Source organism: Theobroma umbraticum, unplaced genomic scaffold (assembly GCF_002168275.2).
Source record: "Theobroma umbraticum cultivar Fairchild unplaced genomic scaffold, ASM216827v3 scaffold_44.0, whole genome shotgun sequence".
NCBI lineage: Eukaryota > Viridiplantae > Streptophyta > Magnoliopsida > Malvales > Malvaceae > Theobroma > Theobroma umbraticum.
This window is the reverse complement of record NW_018397255.1, coordinates 7,431,786-7,452,455: the sequence shown is the minus strand read 5'-3', so window position 1 is coordinate 7,452,455 and position 20,670 is coordinate 7,431,786. Positions and strand designations below refer to the sequence as shown.

The 20,670-nt window shown below is 33.5% G+C and overlaps 3 protein-coding genes across 6 annotated transcripts in view; 1 reads left to right on the top strand and 2 right to left on the bottom strand.

Moving 5' to 3' along the window:
- The window catches only part of LOC110410046 (vacuolar protein sorting-associated protein, putative (DUF1162)), a 38,267-nt gene extending 23,031 nt beyond the window's left edge, over positions 1–15,236 (bottom strand). For 2 of the 4 annotated variants that reach the window (XM_021419617.1, XM_021419619.2), the window contains exons 1-14: positions 14,644–15,236; positions 14,441–14,534; positions 14,281–14,324; positions 14,011–14,079; positions 13,153–13,214; positions 12,608–12,800; positions 10,519–10,584; positions 10,336–10,415; positions 6,529–6,678; positions 5,226–5,289; positions 2,903–3,004; positions 2,487–2,663; positions 2,286–2,413; positions 581–725 (exon numbers count right to left, since the gene is read on the bottom strand). In XM_021419617.1, the coding sequence (XP_021275292.1) occupies positions 581–725; positions 2,286–2,413; positions 2,487–2,663; positions 2,903–3,004; positions 5,226–5,289; positions 6,529–6,678; positions 10,336–10,415; positions 10,519–10,584; positions 12,608–12,800; positions 13,153–13,214; positions 14,011–14,079; positions 14,281–14,324; positions 14,441–14,534; positions 14,644–14,931 (1,662 nt within the window). In that variant the 5' untranslated portion in view covers positions 14,932–15,236. Of the gene's footprint in view, positions 1–580; positions 726–2,285; positions 2,414–2,486; positions 2,664–2,902; positions 3,005–5,225; positions 5,290–6,528; positions 6,679–10,335; positions 10,416–10,518; positions 10,585–12,607; positions 12,801–13,152; positions 13,215–14,010; positions 14,080–14,280; positions 14,325–14,440; positions 14,539–14,643 lie in introns of those variants that run through there. The other 2 variants (XM_021419618.2, XM_021419620.1) reach the window with 2 other exon arrangements.
- Positions 15,237–16,781: 1,545 nt separating this feature from the next.
- LOC110409575 (uncharacterized) lies at positions 16,782–17,882 on the bottom strand. The gene is made up of 3 exons (XM_021418961.2): positions 17,721–17,882; positions 17,548–17,592; positions 16,782–17,429 (listed from the first exon to the last, which is right to left on the bottom strand). The coding sequence occupies exons 1-3, from the start codon at positions 17,847–17,849 to the stop codon at positions 17,133–17,135; spliced, it is 471 nt and encodes a 156-aa protein (XP_021274636.1). The 5' UTR covers positions 17,850–17,882; the 3' UTR covers positions 16,782–17,132.
- A 639-nt stretch (positions 17,883–18,521) lies between these two features.
- On the top strand, positions 18,522–18,935 carry LOC110429145 (uncharacterized). The gene has a single exon (XM_021445038.1). It carries the CDS (start codon positions 18,522–18,524, stop codon positions 18,933–18,935), a length of 414 nt encoding a protein of 137 aa, XP_021300713.1.
- Positions 18,936–20,670: the final 1,735 nt, after the last annotated feature.

The following is a 20,670-nucleotide window of genomic DNA, read 5'->3' as shown; positions in this document are numbered from 1 at the left end:
TGATTTCAAATATTTTCTCTTAACAAGTACGTTCGAGACAGCAAAAACATTCAGATGTCTTAATGGAGGAACATATTTGAGTTCAGCAAGTTAGGATTTTTTTTCTTTTCTGGGTAAGGAGGGAGAAGGTGGTTATAAAAGCTGATAGTTTGTGATCAGAATGTCATGAAAACGTCTAAATTACACATTGACATATAAAATTTTAGTGCCAGATCATCACATAACATAGAAGCAGCCACTTCAAGGTTACATATATTCTTAAAAAGAGCCAGCAAACTTAGAGAAGCTTTGCTAACAATTTGTGCAGTTACTATGACATAACAAGCCATTTAGCACCTTTTCTAACTGCACAAATTGGTTTCTTACTATTTATATGATAGGCATTAACCTATCCGTACACCCAGGGATTTCTTTTTAACTAAAACAGACATCGTTACGATCTAGCAATTTATGAAAAGAGCTGAACTGGTGTGCAAGGCCAGCTTAGGAAAAAACGCCTAAACAATTGATCCCAACCATATCATATTGTCCAATTGATATGGAATATGTCATCAAGGCATGCAACAATAGAAACCCCTACCATTAATCGAATCACGTGCTTATTGCTTGGATTACCCATCTCTCCTGACTTAACAAAAGCAATCACAGTTCCCAATTCTTCCTCTAGGTGGCACTTGATAACTGCCTCATGAAGATTCAACTTAGCAATTTCCTGACAGAAGTTCCTACAAAAAAAAAGTAAATATAATGACCATTTAACTATACATGGACCACAACAAAATAATAATGACATTAATTCAAAAACATGCACAACACCACTACTTAATTCAATGATGTAAACTACATGTAATGCAATGTCAAAAGAAGAAAGAAGCAATTTACTCATATAGGTGAAAACATATGGGAATGTTAGGGGTTATAGCAATTTTTTGATGGCTGAAAATAGGCACCTTGTTTCCAACAATTCTAGTGAGGTGCTCTGATTAGGTAGTTTAAACATTAAAGTAAGTTTCCTTTCAAGGAGAAAATCACCAAAACACTATAGGTGAAGAGGCTTATTGCCCACTCATGGTCCTATCTAAGCACAGTCCTAGGAAGGATGATATAGACAAAGTTCCATCTGCACGTAATTTTTGATAGTGTTGCCTCTTTCAACACTCAAGACTTGAAATTGCACCCTTGTACTTAGCAACATGAATTTCACTCCCACCAAATTCATATAAATGAACTTTAAATGTTTTCTTGAGTTTCATTGTCCTTGTATAAAGTTCTTGTTCCTTGATGCTGTTCTATAAGCATGCAATAGCATTTGAAAAACCCAAGCTAATACACTATGACTGTCACACCACCATTTGCTTCTCTTTTTTTCCACTTCCTTTGAGGCATGGGCTTTGTTTAGATGAAGAATTAGAAAATTAAACTCAATTTCCAAAGCAATATATCAAATAAAAAATGATGCAACTCAAATTGTAGGGATTAGAATAATGCATTGTTCAAATAATAACAATGGGATTTCACAAGAGAAATTAGCAGTTGTCCAAAGAGTTACCAAAATACCCCTAATTACAGATAGAAATTTCCATCTCTACCCATAATCACAAACACTAACTCATACAAATTAAATCACTACATTAAATTATTAATAAAACTGTTGTAGAAATTTCCCAAGAATTAACAATAAAAAATGAGGAACAAAATGAGACAATTGAAATCAGAAAAAAAATATGACAGATAGGGATGATGACAGTTATAATGATGTGATTTTTATTATCATCATTTCCAAGAGAGAGAAAAAAGGATACCAGACAAAAAGGACTGTAAAATAAAAACATTGTTTCAATCTTGGTAAATGGGGCCACTAAAAACATGGTTAAAATATTTTGACTATTTTTGAAATTCTGATGCTTTGTGTGCAAATAAGATAGTTGCTTTCATTTAAAATCCTTCCACAAAATGAAATCCCTCTTAAAATTACTTCATCCAAATATGCTGTTTTTTACTGTTTATTTTATATCTAGATGTATGCATTATCATCATGTGTTACCTTGATTTTCATTGCTCTTGAATAGATAGATACGTTTGAAATCAAAGAAAATCAAACATAGTTCATAAGCAAAATTACAGGCTTTCCAATTTTTCTGTTAAAGACATAATTCATAAGCAATACATGTATGTATTGCAATCTCATTTCTGTTAAAACAAATAAACATTGATAAGTTTTTCATGCCAAAGTGAAATCAACAATTATTTTTCACCCAAACAAGGATCAAAGGTAAGTAACATACATGCTCCATAATGTTGCAGAAATTTCATCTATGCTGAACTCGATTACCCGTGTATACATCTTTTCATTTGTGTCGGCATCCACTGCAGACAAAACCGGAGAATAGAACTTTGTGGCCTCATATATATCCTGTAAAAAGGGAAAGCTATAAGTCTTCTGGTACAAAGCATTTTCCACTAACTACAACTTGGACAAGAAGTACCTGTACATCTTCATCAGAAACAACACCAGAGAACTGACTAGAATCATCTGTTCCTCCAGCACCAAGCATACCACGGGACAACCAGTTCAACCATCCACGAGACTTGCCCGATGACTGGCCATCTTGTCTTGACTTCTCGACAGAGATATTGGATGTTGAAGGCTTTGATAAGACTTCCTGTAGAAACACCAAATATATATATATATATATTGAAAAAGTGGGAAAAAATGTCAGCTGACATAGAAACATCCCTCAGCCCCAAAACAAACCATAGAACCATGTCAAGTCATAAGTAACATATCAAACAGACTGAATATAAGCAAAAAAAAAAAAAACAAAGACCATGAGATCTAACTTATAGAATATGAAAAGCATTCTGATGTAATTTCTGAGCAACACGTCAGAAATATTCATACCTGCAGCTCATGTTCCGCAGCAGACCTATAACTTAAAATATCATCAATATCAGATTCTTTCTCCATTTGTTCCAATTCCCAAATGATAGCTTCATCAATTGGCTGATAACAAATTGGAAAACATATTTATGCCAGGGAAAAGTTAGCAAGTGAACAACTCTTACATTGCATGATATTAAAAGGCAGTCCATGTGCAAGACCAGATGAATGAAACAAACTACTAAAAACTTTAAGTTGAAAGATAAAACAAAAATATAACAAATAAGGTCACAAATAGCTAATTGGAAAAGAAAGTACACAGGACATTGTTCTGTCATAATTTGCAGCAAATAATGAGAAAACCAATGGATCCTAAAAGACATGTTTAAGCAACAAGCATTTTGATGCTTAAAATATACGGGGACTTGCAAGATGGTTAGTCATCAATCTTTGTAACACTCAGGAACCCAAAGTAATTGATACAGAACAAGGAGGAGAAATAAAGAGAGAGTAAAGATCAAAGGAAAAATCGAAAAAATTAAGGGAGAGAGAAGTATAGAGGAAAAAAACCTATGGAACCAAGAGGCAGAGGGAAGATTCCAATAATATTCCCAAATCTCAACTAATTAAAATCCAAAGCTACTGGAAATAGAAATGGAACTAACATAGGTACTTATAAAATAAACCCTAAACCTTGATAGAAATGCAAAATACTAAATCTAACCTTAATGCCTTAATACTTGGAAAATAAGCAACCTACCAGTTAATAAAACAGCCTAAATAATTAAAATATATCCGACTAAAAATTACGCTTAGCTATAAAATATAACAAGGTAACAACCTAAAATCATAAGTAGCTTAATCCCTCAATATCTCCATCACACGTCATGTAAACCAAGGAGGGGAAATAAGAAGAAAATACAGATCAGAGTAAACATAGAGATAGAAGAATAGAGAGAAAAGTAGATAGAACCTAGAAGGAGATTAAAATTCTTCAACACTAAATATTCCAAAATCTCAATAATTAATTATCTAAAACTATTAGGAATTGAAACAATACAAATACTTATAGGGTGAACCCTAAACCCTAATGCCATAATAATTGGAATAATGAGTAAAATACTAATTAATACAAATTGCCTAATTATCCTTCTTTAAGTTAGCTTAACTAATCTAAAATATGTTAAATCTATATAAAAGTTACAATTAATACATAAAATATAACAAATAAAAAAATCTTGAGTAGCTTATTCTCTCAATTAGCTTCTTTCCATCCTACATCAGCAATATATAGAGAAATCAAACGACAACAAATAAATGTTAAAGTGTCCTAACAATCTTTGTACTTGGTCAAAATATTGAAATTAGTCCCTGTACTTTGGATTTTGAGAAATGGAATCCTCGTGCTCTAACTTTTCATTGCAGTCAAAGAAAACCATCGATATCTCAACCTTTAGCTGTTAATTATGCTGATGTATAGCTGACATGGCATCCATGCGGTCATTTCTGATGGCCAATTGATGACACAGAATGTTCAAATCATTATTTTAAGAATTAAATCTTCAAGAATAACACAGTTGAACCATTTTGGTAACATGGAAATGATATGGTATTAAAAAATAATATTTTTGATGATGCTGTATAACATAGGAATTAAAAAAAAATTTTGGTAAAAAATAAAAAGCAAAAGAGCCACATGGCAACACGCTGGCAATGGTTGTTTCATTATCTTTCATTGAATTATTTATTTTTATTCGCTCTTTAAAGCCATGTATCCTTTTCTTCTTCAAAATTTTCATTTTACATTGAGGTAGTGCCACATAAGCCAGGAGTACTATTTTTTCAATCCACATCATCCCCAGGTCCTAAAAGAAATAGTCTCTGTCTTCGTTGATCTTTTTCAAAGTTATCCATACAATATTTTTATAAGTCATGTCATCATTCTGTCAAATGAAATGGCCACACAGATGCCACATCAATGTTACATCAACATAACAATAAAGATGTTAACAATTCCTTGATTGCATCAAAATTAAAGTACATAGGTTCAGTTTCTCTGAATCTAACTAAAAGGGACTATTTTGACCAAGTACCAGGACCTTTATACTTCTTTAACTCTAAATGAGCATAACAAATATGTATAAACTTCAAGGATAGCCTAACATGAGCCTAATGACATCAAAAATGAAGAAAAATTAGAAGGGGGAGGGGGGGAGGGGGGGGAAGGGAGGCCCAGAAGTACTAAACCAAACATCTATGTCCAGGGCCAAAACCCAATTGACAACCACCTCTCTGTGCATTTGTGCAAAGACAAGCCAATTGAGATAGAGAGAGAGTAGTTTACCTGGTCTTGTCGAAGAAACTCTAATTTAGTCTTGTATAAATTAACATACTTCCGACGATTACTCCTGCGATCATAAAAGATTTTCTTATTCATCTCACATGTCAAAACATTTAGAAACCACCTGCCAAATTTTCCTTTCAACAAAAGACAAGAAAATCTTTAATTTCGCTCATATTTGGTGTGCATGTCTATAGATGTCATAAACAATTTTGGGAAAATTACACATATCCTTGAAATTTACTATAACTACAATCTCCATTATTCTGATTTAACAATATAGTAAACTTGATCACACATGACAACCAAATCCTTTTGTTAGTTTTCTCTAGAGTTAAAATAGTAAGCTGCCACCGGCAGAGCGGGTCATCACCACGTGTAAATTGAATAAAGTTTAAATCACAAAAAGGAGAAGAATAAAAAAGGCAACCTCAAAATTAAAAAAAAAAAAAAACAGTATAAAAGCAGTATACTTCTTGTATGTTTGCCACCAACTAACCTTTACAATGTTAGATATACTTTGCTGCCGTACCTCATTTTATACATTACAACCACCGTCATTTTGAAATCAAAACCAGACACCTCATATTAATCAAAGTAAAACAATTTTTAATTGGAAAAAGAAAATAAATAAAAACTCAGTTGTATTTTTTTAATTTTTTGGTAACTAACATAGAGTGATGCAAAATAGTGACTTCATGCTCCATCCTAAGCAACATGATACATAACACAAACATGTCATGTAATATGGACACTTTAACATCCTCCTTAACAAGGCTATAACAGAAGGGCTTGATTGTCATATGCTTAATGTGTGGTTCCTTTATTGTTGCAATTATAAATATATGGACAAACGTTAACAGTGGCAAATTTCAAGGGTAACTTGTGTAATTTTCCCAAAATTTGAAATTGACTAAGACTTCAAGCATTAAATATCCATTAGACAAAATCATTGCAAGCAAAAGGCAAAAGCATGACTGAAGAATTCCTTAAAACAAGCTCAATCATTTAACATTTTCTTTTATTCATAATGTAAAAATTGTACATTTTAACAGAAAACAAGAAAACTTTCCAACTATTTGTGTCTAAAAATTTATATTTGATCTGCGAAGAAGAAGATCCATTTTTCTAAAGGAAAATAACTGTGTCACTTGGTTGCATTTAATGATAAAGAACAATGACGATTGTGCTATATACATCACATAAGGAAATGAGAGCAAGGTCAGAACTATGTCTAACTAATTCCGACTTCTGCATATAGGATGCAGACAGCAAAAAGGTTGCATGTTGATTGAAACAAACTTACAATCGCTGTCCAAGGTATCTCCACGAAGTCTTCTTTAATTTCTCACGGACATCTGATAAAATAGATTCTTGGGCATAATGCCACCACAATTTTTGCCAGCCATCTTCTTTTCTTGACAAAGGACAATACCATGGACGGTAACGTCCATACCTATGTCATTCAATAACAACAGATGAAATTTTCTATGATAAAAATTAAAATAATAATAAGAACAGCAACAACAGATGAAACTGATTACTAATTCAGCTCTAGGTGCTATGAATAAGACCTAAGTCATGAGTGAATCATCCACTAGAAAAATATCCTAATGACTAGCCATCTCCTCAAATATAACACATCAGCCACATAACCCATCAAAACTAGACTCAGAAAACATTCAAAAGAGTGAGAACAGGTAATGCAAGACAAAAAGAAGCTGATTGAGGAATTCAAATTTATTTAAGACTTCATTTTATTACTTAGTTTTATTTTTGAATTTTATTCTAACTTAGTTTTATTTTTTAATATTCTAATTTATAGTATTAAACAATATATCCGGAATTTTTCATTTATTAATGTATAGAGTTCAGCTTATAAGTACAGAGGTTAGTTCAATTTTTGATAGCCATGGATCAAGAATTATAGAAATTTTGGGGTATTTGAGTTTAAGATTTCCCCTCTTCCTTGATTTTCCCTAGCTTTCTTCCCCAGTTTCTTCTATTGCCCCACCCCAACAATTTCCTCCCCCTCTTCTCCTTAAATTGCTTTGATCTCTATATTCTTGTTCTACATCGCCAAGTCAGGCTGACATGCATATTCCTTACAGCTCTATTCAACTATGAAAAAGGAAACAACACTTTTGGAAACAGAAGCAGTCCATCAGAATGAAAGAAAAAGGTACTCGATCTATAAACTGATCAAGAGATCAGTACAGCTCTGAGTAGCATCCAGATGTTAACAAAGAATAAATAGAGGTAAATCAAAATTACTTGATTGATACCATAACAAGAGTTTTGGCTGCTTTAGATATAGCCTTTAACCAGGTTGAACAAAGAAAATGGATTCATGTAGCAAGCCAAACAGTTTGGGATTATGGTTACTTGCATTTTGACACAAGGATTAAACTGGTCTATCAACTACTAGAAATTAAGCCCAATCATTATGTGCATTCACCTTGTTCCGCAAGAGCTAATACCAAATTATTTACACCTTTGAGAACAATAAATAATGTTGAATTAACTTTAAAATTAGAGAAAAAAATAAAGCTATATATACATGAGCAAAATGCAGAGAATCAACTAAATACAATTCCAGCAACCTGAGATCCTCAACTTTGATCAAAAACAGCCCAAAGTGTAGGCCATCAAACATAAATTTAGACTTAACCCTTATTTACCCCAACCAAACATAAAACCTTTATTAAATAGTCCTAAGCACACCAACAAAGACTATAGAACCTTAGGTGGTGTTGCTATGCGGAAAGTAGGGCACAAGGCACTTTTTCCTGGGACTTTAATTAGAAAGGAGGATATAGTTATGTTTGGTATGGCACTTTCCTAGAAAAATAACTTTACTGTAACCATCTCCTCTCCATCAAAGGATAGAATGTGATTCCCATGGAGGGAGGTGGTAAAGTTATTTTCCAATGTTGAGGGAATGTAAATGAATTTTTTTTTAGATAAAATTGCCCTTCAGGCTTCTTCCTCTCTTCACCCTAGCCAACACCATTTTTCTTCATCTCTTTTTCTTCTCACCAGCAACCATAGCCATACCCACCATCTGCACCATCTTTTTTTTTGGAAAATCACCTATGTCAAAAATTTGCATTGAAAGCAAGTAAATCTTCACTCTCTCTCTCTCTAAGGTCTAGAAATTTTTGCTTGCCTTGAATATGGGCTTCAGTGGTTCTCATGGAATTTTATATGGCTTTGGGTAGCTTCAAGGGATAGAGATTAGTGGAGGTGTGCTTGGTCAGCATTGCTTCAGGCAACATATGGGATGGTGGTGGCTTGAATCTGGTTTTTGCCCAAAAGAATCAAGAGAGAAAGAGAGTTTTGACTAGAAATAAGAGAGAGAATATGGGATTTTTCAAGAGTTTATTTTAATTTGATGGGCATTTTATTTTTCTCACTCCAATTAATTTGTATTTTTAAAATCTAAAAAAAGCAACTAAATTAAGAAAAAATTAGGGATACTAATAATTTCTAGTGCACGACATTCTTAATGTCTATATTCTTAAAAATAAAAAATAACTTAAGAATAGTTTTTATTTAATGTGAAGATCTTTTTTCTAAATGAATTTTAAAATGTATATAATTTTCATCTTTAAAATTTGATCACAAAGATTATATACTTTCCTAAGAGGATGCTTAAAATTTTAGATGTGTAGTTATTCTCATTTTAATTGGTAGGGGTAGTTGTGTAATTTCCTAGTAAAGTACCTATCAACCAAACATGTCAATGTAACTTTCCCAAGATTTTGCTCAACACTTTCCAATGCTACAATATATAGTAATGTTAGCTTCCCAACAATCAGACTCTCAGCGATTACTTTCCCCTGGAACCAAGATATGGGAAGGCACTAAACAGCCCCTTAGTTCTACACAAAGAAAGTAGATCAGGAAACATTTGATTGATTTCCACCTCTATGTTTCAATACTGATATGAACATCAAATGGTCTAAACTCAAAAATATAACATCTTTCCCAAATGGATACAACCAAAAGCAAGTATGCACTTCTTTCTGTTGAAAATTATTGTCCTACTAAAAAGCTATTCACAGAAACAATAAAGCAAGCAAATTTGAAAATTGTCGAGAAGCAACTAGTGAAACTGGAAAAGAAGTCAGGCAACATGTACGTAAAACAAAATTTGGAGGCATGTCCAAGTATAAAACCAGAGACAGATGAAAACAGAACAAGAAAACTGGAGAGATTAATTCCATGCAATGTAGGACAGATTTGGGGAAGTCAGCCTACTTAGATATAATTAATTAGGAATCTATGGCAATGGTAGGAATTAGGATTGAATCTGTTTAGGTTTTATCTTAATGAGGGCTGAAACTGTAAAAAAGATTGCTAAAGATTTTGGGCAGCAAGAAGACTAGGGTTAATTAGTGAATTGTAGAGTTCAGCTGGTGGGATTGATATGGAAAATATGGGGCAAGAATTAGTACTGAAGACAAGAAAGGAATTTAATATAGGTTGTAGAGTCTAGTTTAAATGAAGAGGTTTCTATGTTGTGAACAGTCCCTACATAATAATATAGCAAGAAAGGAGGAGAAGAAGAAAGAGAGCTATAGAGAGAGAGAGAACACACAATAATCATAGGCATCCATATCTCATAAACCAATATTCTAATAATTTCATTGATCAAAATATATCAATATCTAAAGATTGCAAAAGTATTAACACCGATTGTTAGACTAGTTGAAACCAAATTGGACCCCAAGCAAATAAACCTAACTCCTAGAATAATCTAAAACTCAACAAATATTAAACCCTAGGGCTGAGAAATTGAAAATTGCAACCCTGCCCCAGTGAATGAAATTAGCAAATTACCAAGTAAAATGCTAACTGGTGAAATTATAAATATGAAAGCAATTAAAATTCTTCTCCCATGCGCAAACCACCAAGTCATAGTCAAAACCAAGCGAACTCACTGAAATTATAAATATGAAAGCAATAAAAATTCTTCTTACAAAGGTGCATCATTAAGTCATAGTCAAAAGTATGTGAAATCACTGATATTAAGGGAAACTGGGTAAAGAGAACTTTTCAGTAAATTAACTCTGTATTTAAAACAATGATGATGAAATATCTAACTTACTTCTCTCTTAACTGGCTTGTGCTTAAGTAATCTGAAAGGATCAATATTTGCTGCAACTGAATCTCATTCAAAGACACAACCTTAAAAAATTTAAAAGCACAAATTACAGATCAAATACCATGCAAATTAAAGGACCGATGAAATTATAAAGTACTTATCAGTATAAAACAAAAGAAAACTAACCAAACAGGTTATCTTAGCACTTATAGAATACTGTGGCAAATCATTAAATTTTCCTGATCTGTTCACCTGCACAACAAAAAGAGTATGATTTGACAAATTTAAAATCCAACAACATTATTCTATTAAAACTTAAAAACTAATAAGCATGTATATCTAGACAGATATATACACTTACATACAGAAAATAAAAGACAAATATCGACAAGTTCAAGAACAATACTTTTACTCAAATTTTTGCAAAGGGCAAAGAAATGATTATATTTATGCTATCAAATAATGCATCCTTGAACACAAATAAGTCTTACTATTAAGGCATACAAAATCATCAGCTCGAGAATGATATGTGGAGAGTACTGAAGACAAACAACTTGAGTAAATAAATCCACCATTTTTCTATCACCCTACATAAGTGTAGCCAGTGGCACACATCTCCTCTGAAGAAGAGATCTAAGTGCAGATCACCTTACCCCTGAACCATCAAAAATTATCTAAGCAGCCAATATCTTCACCCAAAAATAATTAATGTTCGGTAAACAGGTGTCCACTTTACTCTGTTCTATATCTACACTCCAAAGCCTTCCTAAAATGAGAAACTTAAGATGCAAAGAAGGGCATCAAATACCATAGTCATGTTTCATAACATCAAAACCTGAAAGAAAATAAAACTCAGAACAATCACATTAACTTGTCAATCTTCTGTTCATGTTTCTCTGTTTCTAGAAAATGATAGTTTGTCCAATGGAACTTTTTTGAACTTCTACAATATCCTGGAGGAAATTTTTGTGTAAGATATCCTGATCTTTGATTGTTTTTACATGCATTTGCAATAACTTTGCCGGAAATTTTTGGAGGTTACAGATATTGGTTTTCTACACTCTTCTGAAAACTCATGAATAGAGTCAAAAGATTAAGGTACATTAATCAAGTAAGCACAGTTAAACCAAGCCTAAACCTGCATGAAAGTTTGGTGGTCACAGATAAAGATTTCTACCATATCCACTCGAATCCTGCGAATCAGGTCCATTGACTGTTTTCGATTTAAATGCAGCAGCACAGGGTCAAAAGATAAAGGTTAGGCAATAAAGTAAGCATAGTTAAGCCAAGGCAAAACTTGATAAACTTCTACCAAGCTGAGCTCAAGCAGGCTGGCCGAAGCTCATATTAAGTTGAGCCAAGCAGAGCTCATACGTTACCCACGCTAAACCCTGCCTAGCCTTGATATGCCAGCACTTGCCTAGGTTCACATGCAGCTCTACCCAACAAGGCTATACTAAAATTTTCAACCTTACAAATCACAAATCACCCTCCTGAACATGAGAGCTTATATCCTGTGAAATAAGCACATGATGTTTAAACTCTTCATCCATCTTTTCACATAAATTCTCAGTAATGCTTCTGTCCTTACCATTACCAAGACAGGAATCAGAAAACAAATGTGACAAAATTAATGAAACTTGCTTTTGAAAATAAATCTGCACACCACCACCTCCCCCTCCCCCCCCCCCCCCCCCCCCAACAACACCCCACACACCATTCAGGATAACAGAATAGTTTTTCCTTTTTTTACCAGCATATTAATATTTTATAATTAATTTAAATATGATTGTCTAATCTCAAAAACAAAATTAAGACTTCTTGAAATGCAGGAAAAGAAATAAGGTCCAATTGGGCCTTTCAAGATGCTAACATGCTTCACGACATGCCTACAATATAAATGCAAGTAGAAAAGGAGGAATAGGAAGAGAGACCAAGAGAAAGATACAGAATGATCAAAAGCACAAGATGTTATTTCTTAAAACAAACAATTAGAGAAGATGAAAAAGTATTGATATCACAAGCTAGATGACTAAAATGCCAAGCAAAGATCAACAGATATCCTAAGGAACAATGTCCCTTAAAAATCAAATAATGATTTTCTTAAGAGCAGTTTCCCAACCTTGCTAGAAGCTACTTTCTTTTTTTTTGCACATATACATAGATGTATATAAGTCATCAGGTAAAAGCTTATATTACATAGAGACTAGCATGAAATTTGAACGGAATAAATCTTGAACAAAAGAACTATAAAACTCTGATAAAATTTGCATACCAAAAGAGACAGTGATACATTGACAGGCTCTAATATATGTTCAGACTTATCACCAACAAAGTGTGAATTGCACCAGGATTTGGAATCCTCAACTTGGTTCAGGCTCAAAACATTGGCAGCTTCCTTGGAGATGCTACAATAAATTTCTAAACCTTCAATCTCCACAATTTTGCTCACCTGACCCATTCTCAGTCTGATACGTTCAGGTAAGAAAGTCAAAATGCATTTGTAAGTAAAGCTAAGTACATATCAGAAATATAAAAAGGACCTCTATTTGGACTTATTTGTCACAAAAGTGAAAAAAAAATAAAAGAAAAAAACAACATGCAAGTTTAATCTGCCATTGGTTACTCGTGCTTCACAAATTAATACAGAATAATTAAGAAAGTGCCTTTCATACATATGCCACAACAATCATTGCCAATTAAGTTGAGGAAGTTCAAATAACTGACTTCTGGAAGTCACTAAGACAGCCAAAGTGGAAGAGATAGAGTGTATAAATTAAAATGAACGTCAAGAATATTACAGTAGACTGAGGAAATTACCCAATCGGATTTTGCTTTAACATTGTCAAGCTAGAAAATCTTAAACCAAACATAAACTGTTCCTGCAAAGACATTTAAGTAAATAAACGATTATAAGCTCAGTTCAGATAAGTTGCATAAAATAATATGCAAAGAGAAACGTTAAAAAACAAAATCTAAAACAATTTAATGCCAAATCTTAAAGAAATTCCATATAATTCTAAGATTCAAAAAGGGGGCTCGTCAAAGCATCCAAACGTCATTAAGTCTATACTAATGCATATACACATAAAATCCCATGCTTAATTTTTTGAAGATTTATACCTCCATAGCTTCACCTCTAATTACGATTATTGCAGTCAGATGCAAAATAATGACAATAATTCTTTTTCCATCATTATATAAATGATCAAGTAAGTAGTTCACACAGAAAAACTACAATGATCCCCTAGCTTACTAGGCAAAAGTGAACTTGCTTCTGGGAAAACAGATAATGATTAGAATGGAATTAGACATTCCATCTTCGTGAATTTCTACTTTCTTATAAGAAGTGAAAATCTAGTGTAAGCATCACCAAAAAAAATCTTAAATATTTCTAATTTCAGAATTTGAAAGCAACAAATTGAGCAGACCATAGTAGACAGGACAATAAAGCATAAAAATTTTTTTAAAAAAAGGGATAAAAAAATTTAAAAGATGTAAAGTAATTTTAGATAGTATATGCATTCAAAACACATGCAAACCATGCAAACAAATGTAAGCAACATAAACAGAAGCAGTTGAGGAAAGCAGTAGACTAGTTATAATAAATGAAAATATAAAACATAACAAGGTTAAGTAAGGAGAAGAAGCAAATGGTAGGAGAAGGAGGGAACTTACTGAATCGGATTGCATATCACTATATAAGACATGGAAATTTCTAATGGACACTTGGATATTTTCAAGAACCTAGAAGGAAACAAAATTGTCAAGGGTGTAGATTTCATCAAAAGTCAGAGAAGTGCATTTGCAGCATGACAGAGACAAAATCAGGGAGAAGAAAGGGAGCAATTACCACCAATAACCATCCAAGGAAGTCCAGCATTAAACCTATAACCACAAATATCGAATAAAAAGGGAAGACAAAGGGGGTTTAAATAAGTGGATTACCTTTGCAGTAACGAAAGGAATGAATGACCACCCTCCTTTATTATCTGCATAAATTCATAAAAACAGATTTATTAATTTATAACCATTAAAACTTAAAACATCACCATATATTTGCCCCAGTGGAAATTCACAAATATATAGCGATAAATAACTGACTGACCGCAAACACGTCTTGAGAGTTTAGCAAGCTCGGCGGCAGCAAGCTTAGCCTTCTTGCCGGCAAGTTCTCTTGTTTCAACGGCATCCATTCTCCACTGCCTCAACGTTCATGAATTCATTAAATTCAGGAAAAAAAAAGGACAGAGAGAGAGAGTTTTCTTCTTTTTCTAAATTCAAAGAGCAGGAAGATGAATAATAAAATACCTCATGGTCATCCCTCTGGGATACAGAAAAGAAAACATTCTCCAAAGCAATAAGAATGGGTTCACCCCCAATCAAATTCCAAGGAACCTTAATGCTTAGTCTCCCAACTCGACCTTTCTTAAGAGCAAAAGGCAACTGCAGGTAGTCGAAGGCTTCGAGAATAAGGTCTATGTCCTTCAATTCAACCTCGATGTTCCAGAGAGTGACCTTCACTTGGTCCTTTGAGAAATCCTTCACGTATCGCCCAAGATATCCCAGTAACACCTGATGAACCACTCTTTCCAGCATTTTCTTTGCCTTTGCTTTATATTTGTAAATTTTTTATCATTCCTCGAGATTCAAAACCATTCACAAACCAGCGTTGTCAATGCACAATTATATGCCGTTCGCAAGAAAAATACTACGACAGTTGGAAATTTCATTTCGGTTTCGCTTTACCTACAACTACGAGACCCGACACCAAAACCCACAAACCAAGAATTTCGGAGACGGGAAATAGTGAAAATTCGTCCCGTCTGATGCCTGTAATACGATGGGGCAACGCGAAGAAGAATTTTTCTTTTTCTTTATTTTTTCCTTTCGTACTAGTTCTAGTAACTTCTTTCTTTCTCAGTATTAAACCCCAACCCCGAGCATCGTGGCAATCAGTGGAGTGGGCGTCCAGTCTCCTTGGGTTCGGGTCATTGGTTGGGTTCGGGTCATTCTAACTTCCAATATTTTCCGTCGGGTTTCATTCGGATCTAAACATCAATTATTTAAAAAATATATCAATTATTCAAGGACTACTTTTTATTTTTAAAATTATTTAACTCTAATCAAATTTTTTATTCTATTATTTGGAAAGAATTAAATGCCTCATGCATGTTGCATAATTGTAAAATTTGTAGATTAATTATAATAAATAAAAAGAATTTAATTTTTATTTTTTAATAACAAAAAGGATCTTATAATGAACTAATGTTATATAGAAATTAAACATACAAGTGTAAAGAAAAAGAAATTTCATATTTTTATTATCTTTTAATGTTGCCAATAGATTAACAATTTGTGTTGTGTTTATTTTTAAAATAGTAATAATTGTATTCAATTTACCTTCCAAATTTTATGTCGTTTCAAAGTAATTTTTTCAAATCATTTTAGATTCAAATAAATTTCAGATTTGAATAGCTTTAAATTCGCATTATTTAATATTTGAATCATGTTGAGTTTAGGTAACAAAAAATTTGAGTTGATACATTTTAAGTCTAAAATTAAGTTGATTAAGGTTGTTTGCTATTTGTAGTTAAATCATGATGGGTGAAGTCTTTTAGGTTCAAGGCAGCTTTGGCACTCTTACCTCTTTCTCACATTTTATTACCGACTTTATTAAGCAATTAATGATTTAAGTTAATTCCTTTCTATTTCATTTGATTAAACCTTTTATGTTCTTACAATCAAATCTTCTAAGAGATATAAAATTAATTTTTCTAACTTTAGTAGCTTCCTTAATCCTAATATTCATTTTTTTTGTAATTTTTTAATTGCCACGTTTTATTTTATCTTATTAATACCTCCATATAAAATTTTTAGCCAATCACTTAACAAAATAATAATAATAATATTGTCCCAAAGAGTTTACTTCACAGGATGCAAGTATAGAAAGAGAAAATTTTCGACTACTTAAAAACATACCATATGAAATTTAAGATTAAAACATTTGATTTGACCAAACAAATTTAAAAAATTTATGGATCATCTAATCAGATTTCATCGATGAATCATCATAATTATTTTTTATTAAATTAAAATATTTTAAAAAATCAAATCAAATTTTCACTAATCAAGTATCAAAAACTCATCAATCATTTAATTAAAATTCATATATGGATCATTGCATTTATTACTATTAAATTAAAATAATTTATAGATAAAATCAAATAAATTAAGTTCTTATTAAATTTTCTTAATTAATGTTATAATTACAATACTTCTCCTAGCCATTCTCTCTAAGATTGAAGAGATAATTTGTGTTTTCAATTAATAAATTCGCTTATGAGCATTGTATTTCTATTCATAGAGCTTAACTCGAAATTTTTTTTTTTCATATTAAAAAAAGGTTCTGCTTCCTGACTAAGATATTCCATAATCTTTAGAGTAAGTAGTTATAACGTCAGCTAATCTAATATTTGATGGAAAATCAGCAATTACAAACACAAACAAAGAACATTTGGCTAATTACATTTTCACAAAGTTAAAAGACGCAAAGGCCCTTACTCCACTTGTGCAAATCCAAATATAGCCCTTCTCTCGCCTCTCTGTACACCTATAACTGGTTCAGTTGAAAAGGCCAAAAACGCCCTTCCAAATTATAGAGAATCACAGGTCTACCATTGCGTTCAACTACTTAACCCCCCAAAAACAGGTTAATCAATCGTTACAAATCTGTTGAACAGAAAGGCTTGAAACTTGAAAGCTGAAATTAAGTTCGAATGCATTTACCAATTCAAGTCTCAAGATGATTGAAAGGAAACTACAGCGGAGGAGAAGGAATCAGCGCCTTCGGCAACAGCAACACTCGCGCTTCTCTTCCTTTTGGCTTTGGCTTTGGCTTTGGGAATGGATTGTTGTTCGGGAGATGAGTTTAGGGTTTGGATGGAGGTAACGCAGCACTCTTGCCACTCCAGACGGTTGAGGTCCCCGATTATCTCCTCCTCTGTTAGCCAGGCGCTCGATGATATGCTCGATTTCAGCGTGGAACGTGATGGATCAATCAGATTCAGCTTCTCCACCGCTTCGCTCAACGCTTTCTATTCAATTTTCCGTTTAATTTAACGTCTCTAAACAGCTAAGCAAATCCTAGAGCAAAAAGAAATTCAAAAAAAAAAAACAGACAATCAATTCAAGAGATAGAGTATTTCCGATTACCTTGGGCATGTTTGTCGTTTTCTTGAGACCGTGAATGAAGATAATCTATCGAAAAGAAAACAAACATTACTACGAATCAGATCATCAGCAATTAAGAAAATAAAAAGGTTTTTGATTCGAATTGGGAATTTGAAAATCTAGAGTGGAAAATGAGATGAGAGAGGATCGACGACCTGGTTGAGGGAACTGAGGGTGAGAGGAAGTTGTTTGTGAGAGGAAAGGAAATCGATGTAGTCCTCGAGAGATATCTTCCGCTTCTTTGCTTTCATTCTCCATGAGTTCGCTTTGCTGCTGCTCTCCATTTTTTTTTGTCTTCCCTCTTTCGAAATCAAACGGATTTTCGCGTCAACGGTTTTCTTTCTAGCTATTTATACTCATAGGGATATGACAGTCACGTGCTGATCACATCACATGTGTGTTTGTTGGCTCTCTATATTCATTTAAAAAAATTTTAATGTTATAACTCTCTTCATCGTGTTTTTTTTTTTAATTTATTTTTTTAGAATATCCTAAAATAAAGTTATTATCTTTTCAATTTCGAGTGCCTAAGTAATATTTTTACCTTTTGATATTTCAAAGAGCAATGGAGGGTGGCTTAACATAAATAGAATTTGATGAAATCCTATACAAAAATTGAAGATTCCATAGCCGACTGTACATTGAATATGAGGGTATAACTTCATTTTCAATCTTATGTTGTATATATAGACAGAAGCATATGGACACAAGGGTGAGGAAAAATATGTGAAAAGTATAGAACAAATACCATTGGTATTACCTCTTTTTCTCTGATATGCATACATCGGACGAGTACTTCAATGCAGCTAAACTTGGTTTTCCCCCACTGATATTGTCCCACATTTAGCTCCAAAGCTGTATATATTAAACTCTTATACCCCTACTCTAGCCTATCCATCTTCAAAGCAACATTGAAGTTAAGTAATCAAGTTTTGAGCAAGGAATCTGTTGCTAGCATGGAAGATAATAAGGAAGGAGGGATCGTGAAGAAAGGTCACGATGACGGGGTGGAAATGGCAGTTTCCCTTTTGCGAGAGTTCGAGCTCCCCGAAGGGCTTCTCCCTCTAGCCGACGTGGTTGAAGTGGGGTACGTGAAGGGCACTGGGTACATGTGGATAGTGCAGCAGAAGAAAGTGGAGCATGAGTTCAAGATGATCAGCAAGCTGGTGAGCTATGACACTGAGATCAAAGGCTTCGTCGACAAGAAAAGGATCAAGAAGCTCAAGGGAGTGAAGGCCAAGGAGCTGATGCTGTGGCCTCCCGTGAGTGAGATCACCATTGATGATAAGCAACCAGGGAAGATCCATTTCAAGAGTCTTGCCGGGATCACCAAGACTTTCCCTGTTGAGGCTTTTGCTGCTGGCCAGTGATTGGATCCTATATTGCCAATATATATATTATGCCTTCTTTATATGTAGTGATCACTTTCGTTGCTGGATAAATATATTAACTAAAGGTTGAAAAAGGTTTCTTTACTCTTTCATCAGCGTTGGAACTTGGGTTGAATAGCAATTTTCTTCTTATTAAGAAAAAAATATGTATTTTGAATCTATTTTTGTGTAATACGATTTGGTCATTGGAATGTATTTTCTCCTTCTTGTTTATCGCAAATTTTCCTGGGTGCCTAAAGCCCAAGTCTTGGCAAGCCTTGTGGCCCAAAGAAAGCCTTGGCAGGCCTGTCTGTCCAACATCTTGGGTTGAACATCCTCCCCTTAGTGTACAAAAATTGTGGGAAAACCAATTTAAAAGCACCATGTTTGGGTTAAAAAAAATAAAATTAATTATTTCTTTGTAGAGTAGAAAAGGTAAAGCGAGATGAAGTATTTGAACATCAGTCCTCAAGAAGAAGGACCAAATCTCATATGCTGTGTGACTGTAGACTGTAAATTCGTATAACTACATATATTCAGTTAGTATTATTTTTCCAAAGGTATGAATCCATGCACCAAATATAAAATTGTGATTGGGGTCCATGACCCGAGACTCAATAATGGAATCAGTACCAAATATTAAAAAAGCCACAGACAAAAGGCGGTTAAAGCTCTTTCTCTCTCTCTCTCTCTCTTTTTCCAGTTTTCAAGGAGAATCCAATCAGAAATTATTGTAGTCTACGTAAGAAGAATACAAACACCTCAAGCTATAGATATTATTATATATATATATAGACATATAAAACTATGACCTTGGATTCTCTTATCCTCTCTCTGCTCTGCCATTCCTCTCTTGCAGTGGATGGACAATTGCCCACAACACCAGAACACAGAAATAATGCCCCCACACTCTCCCATGCCAAAGGCCAAAAGCAAAAGCTGAAACCTTGGACCTTAATTCGCATCACACTATCCAAATATGCTATATCAAGGTAGGTGCTTTTTAATTGCCTTCTTTTAAAATTCCTCCTTTTTTGAGGCATGCACATTGACAAAAGCAATATAGCACTAGTAATTAGTTAAAAAAATAAGATAATAAAAAGAAAGCAATTTGGTGTTTGTTAAGTAGCCTGTAAACCAACTAAGCCAACAAAGGATTACTTAAATCAAACCACGATGTGATTCACATGAAGCAAAGCAAAGGAAAGCAAGACTACATCCTTGGGATCAGATAACTAGACATTGGCGCAAAAAAGAAAAGAGAGGTGAGAGTTGAAAAAGAAAGAAGAAATTAAGAAGGGAGGCAACAATTCTTCTTTTAGCAACATTCTATCTCAAATCTGAATCCCAGATTTCAAGTGGTACACTTAGTGTTAATCTCTGCATAAGGATTAATGGGTTTCTTCTAGCTAAGCTAGGCTTTGCCACTTTTTACAAGAGAAACATCCTTGAAGACAAATATGGCAAAAAAAGGCCATTTCATTGCTTTAAAAGGCTAAGTACAGCAACATTTAAAGTCTCAACATTGTACACAATAGATTGACCATTTAACAGAGCAGCAGTACTATTGTGTCTGAGTTTCTAAAAACAACCAGGAACCTGAATGACTTTGCTTATCTGTTCCTGTCCGGGTTCCAGTTTGCTAGAAGGTGAATGTATGCAGAATTTGAAAATTTTATTTTACGAATCCAGAAACTGTTTTAATTCTGCATCTGCAGGGTTATTACTTGTTACG

Excerpts from the sequence above, each read along its gene's own strand:
- LOC110409575 (XM_021418961.2), bottom strand. The coding sequence starts at position 17,849 with ATGGAGAGCAGCAGCAAAGCGAACTCATGGAGAATGAAAGCAAAGAAG. Across the intron at positions 17,593-17,720 it reads CCCTCAGTTCCCTCAACCAG|ATTATCTTCATTCACGGTCT; the intron begins GTCGTCGATCCT and ends TCTTTTCGATAG. Across the intron at positions 17,430-17,547 it reads AAACGACAAACATGCCCAAG|AAAGCGTTGAGCGAAGCGGT; the intron begins GTAATCGGAAAT and ends AAAATTGAATAG.
- LOC110429145 (XM_021445038.1), top strand. The coding sequence starts at position 18,522 with ATGGAAGATAATAAGGAAGGAGGGATCGTGAAGAAAGGTCACGATGAC.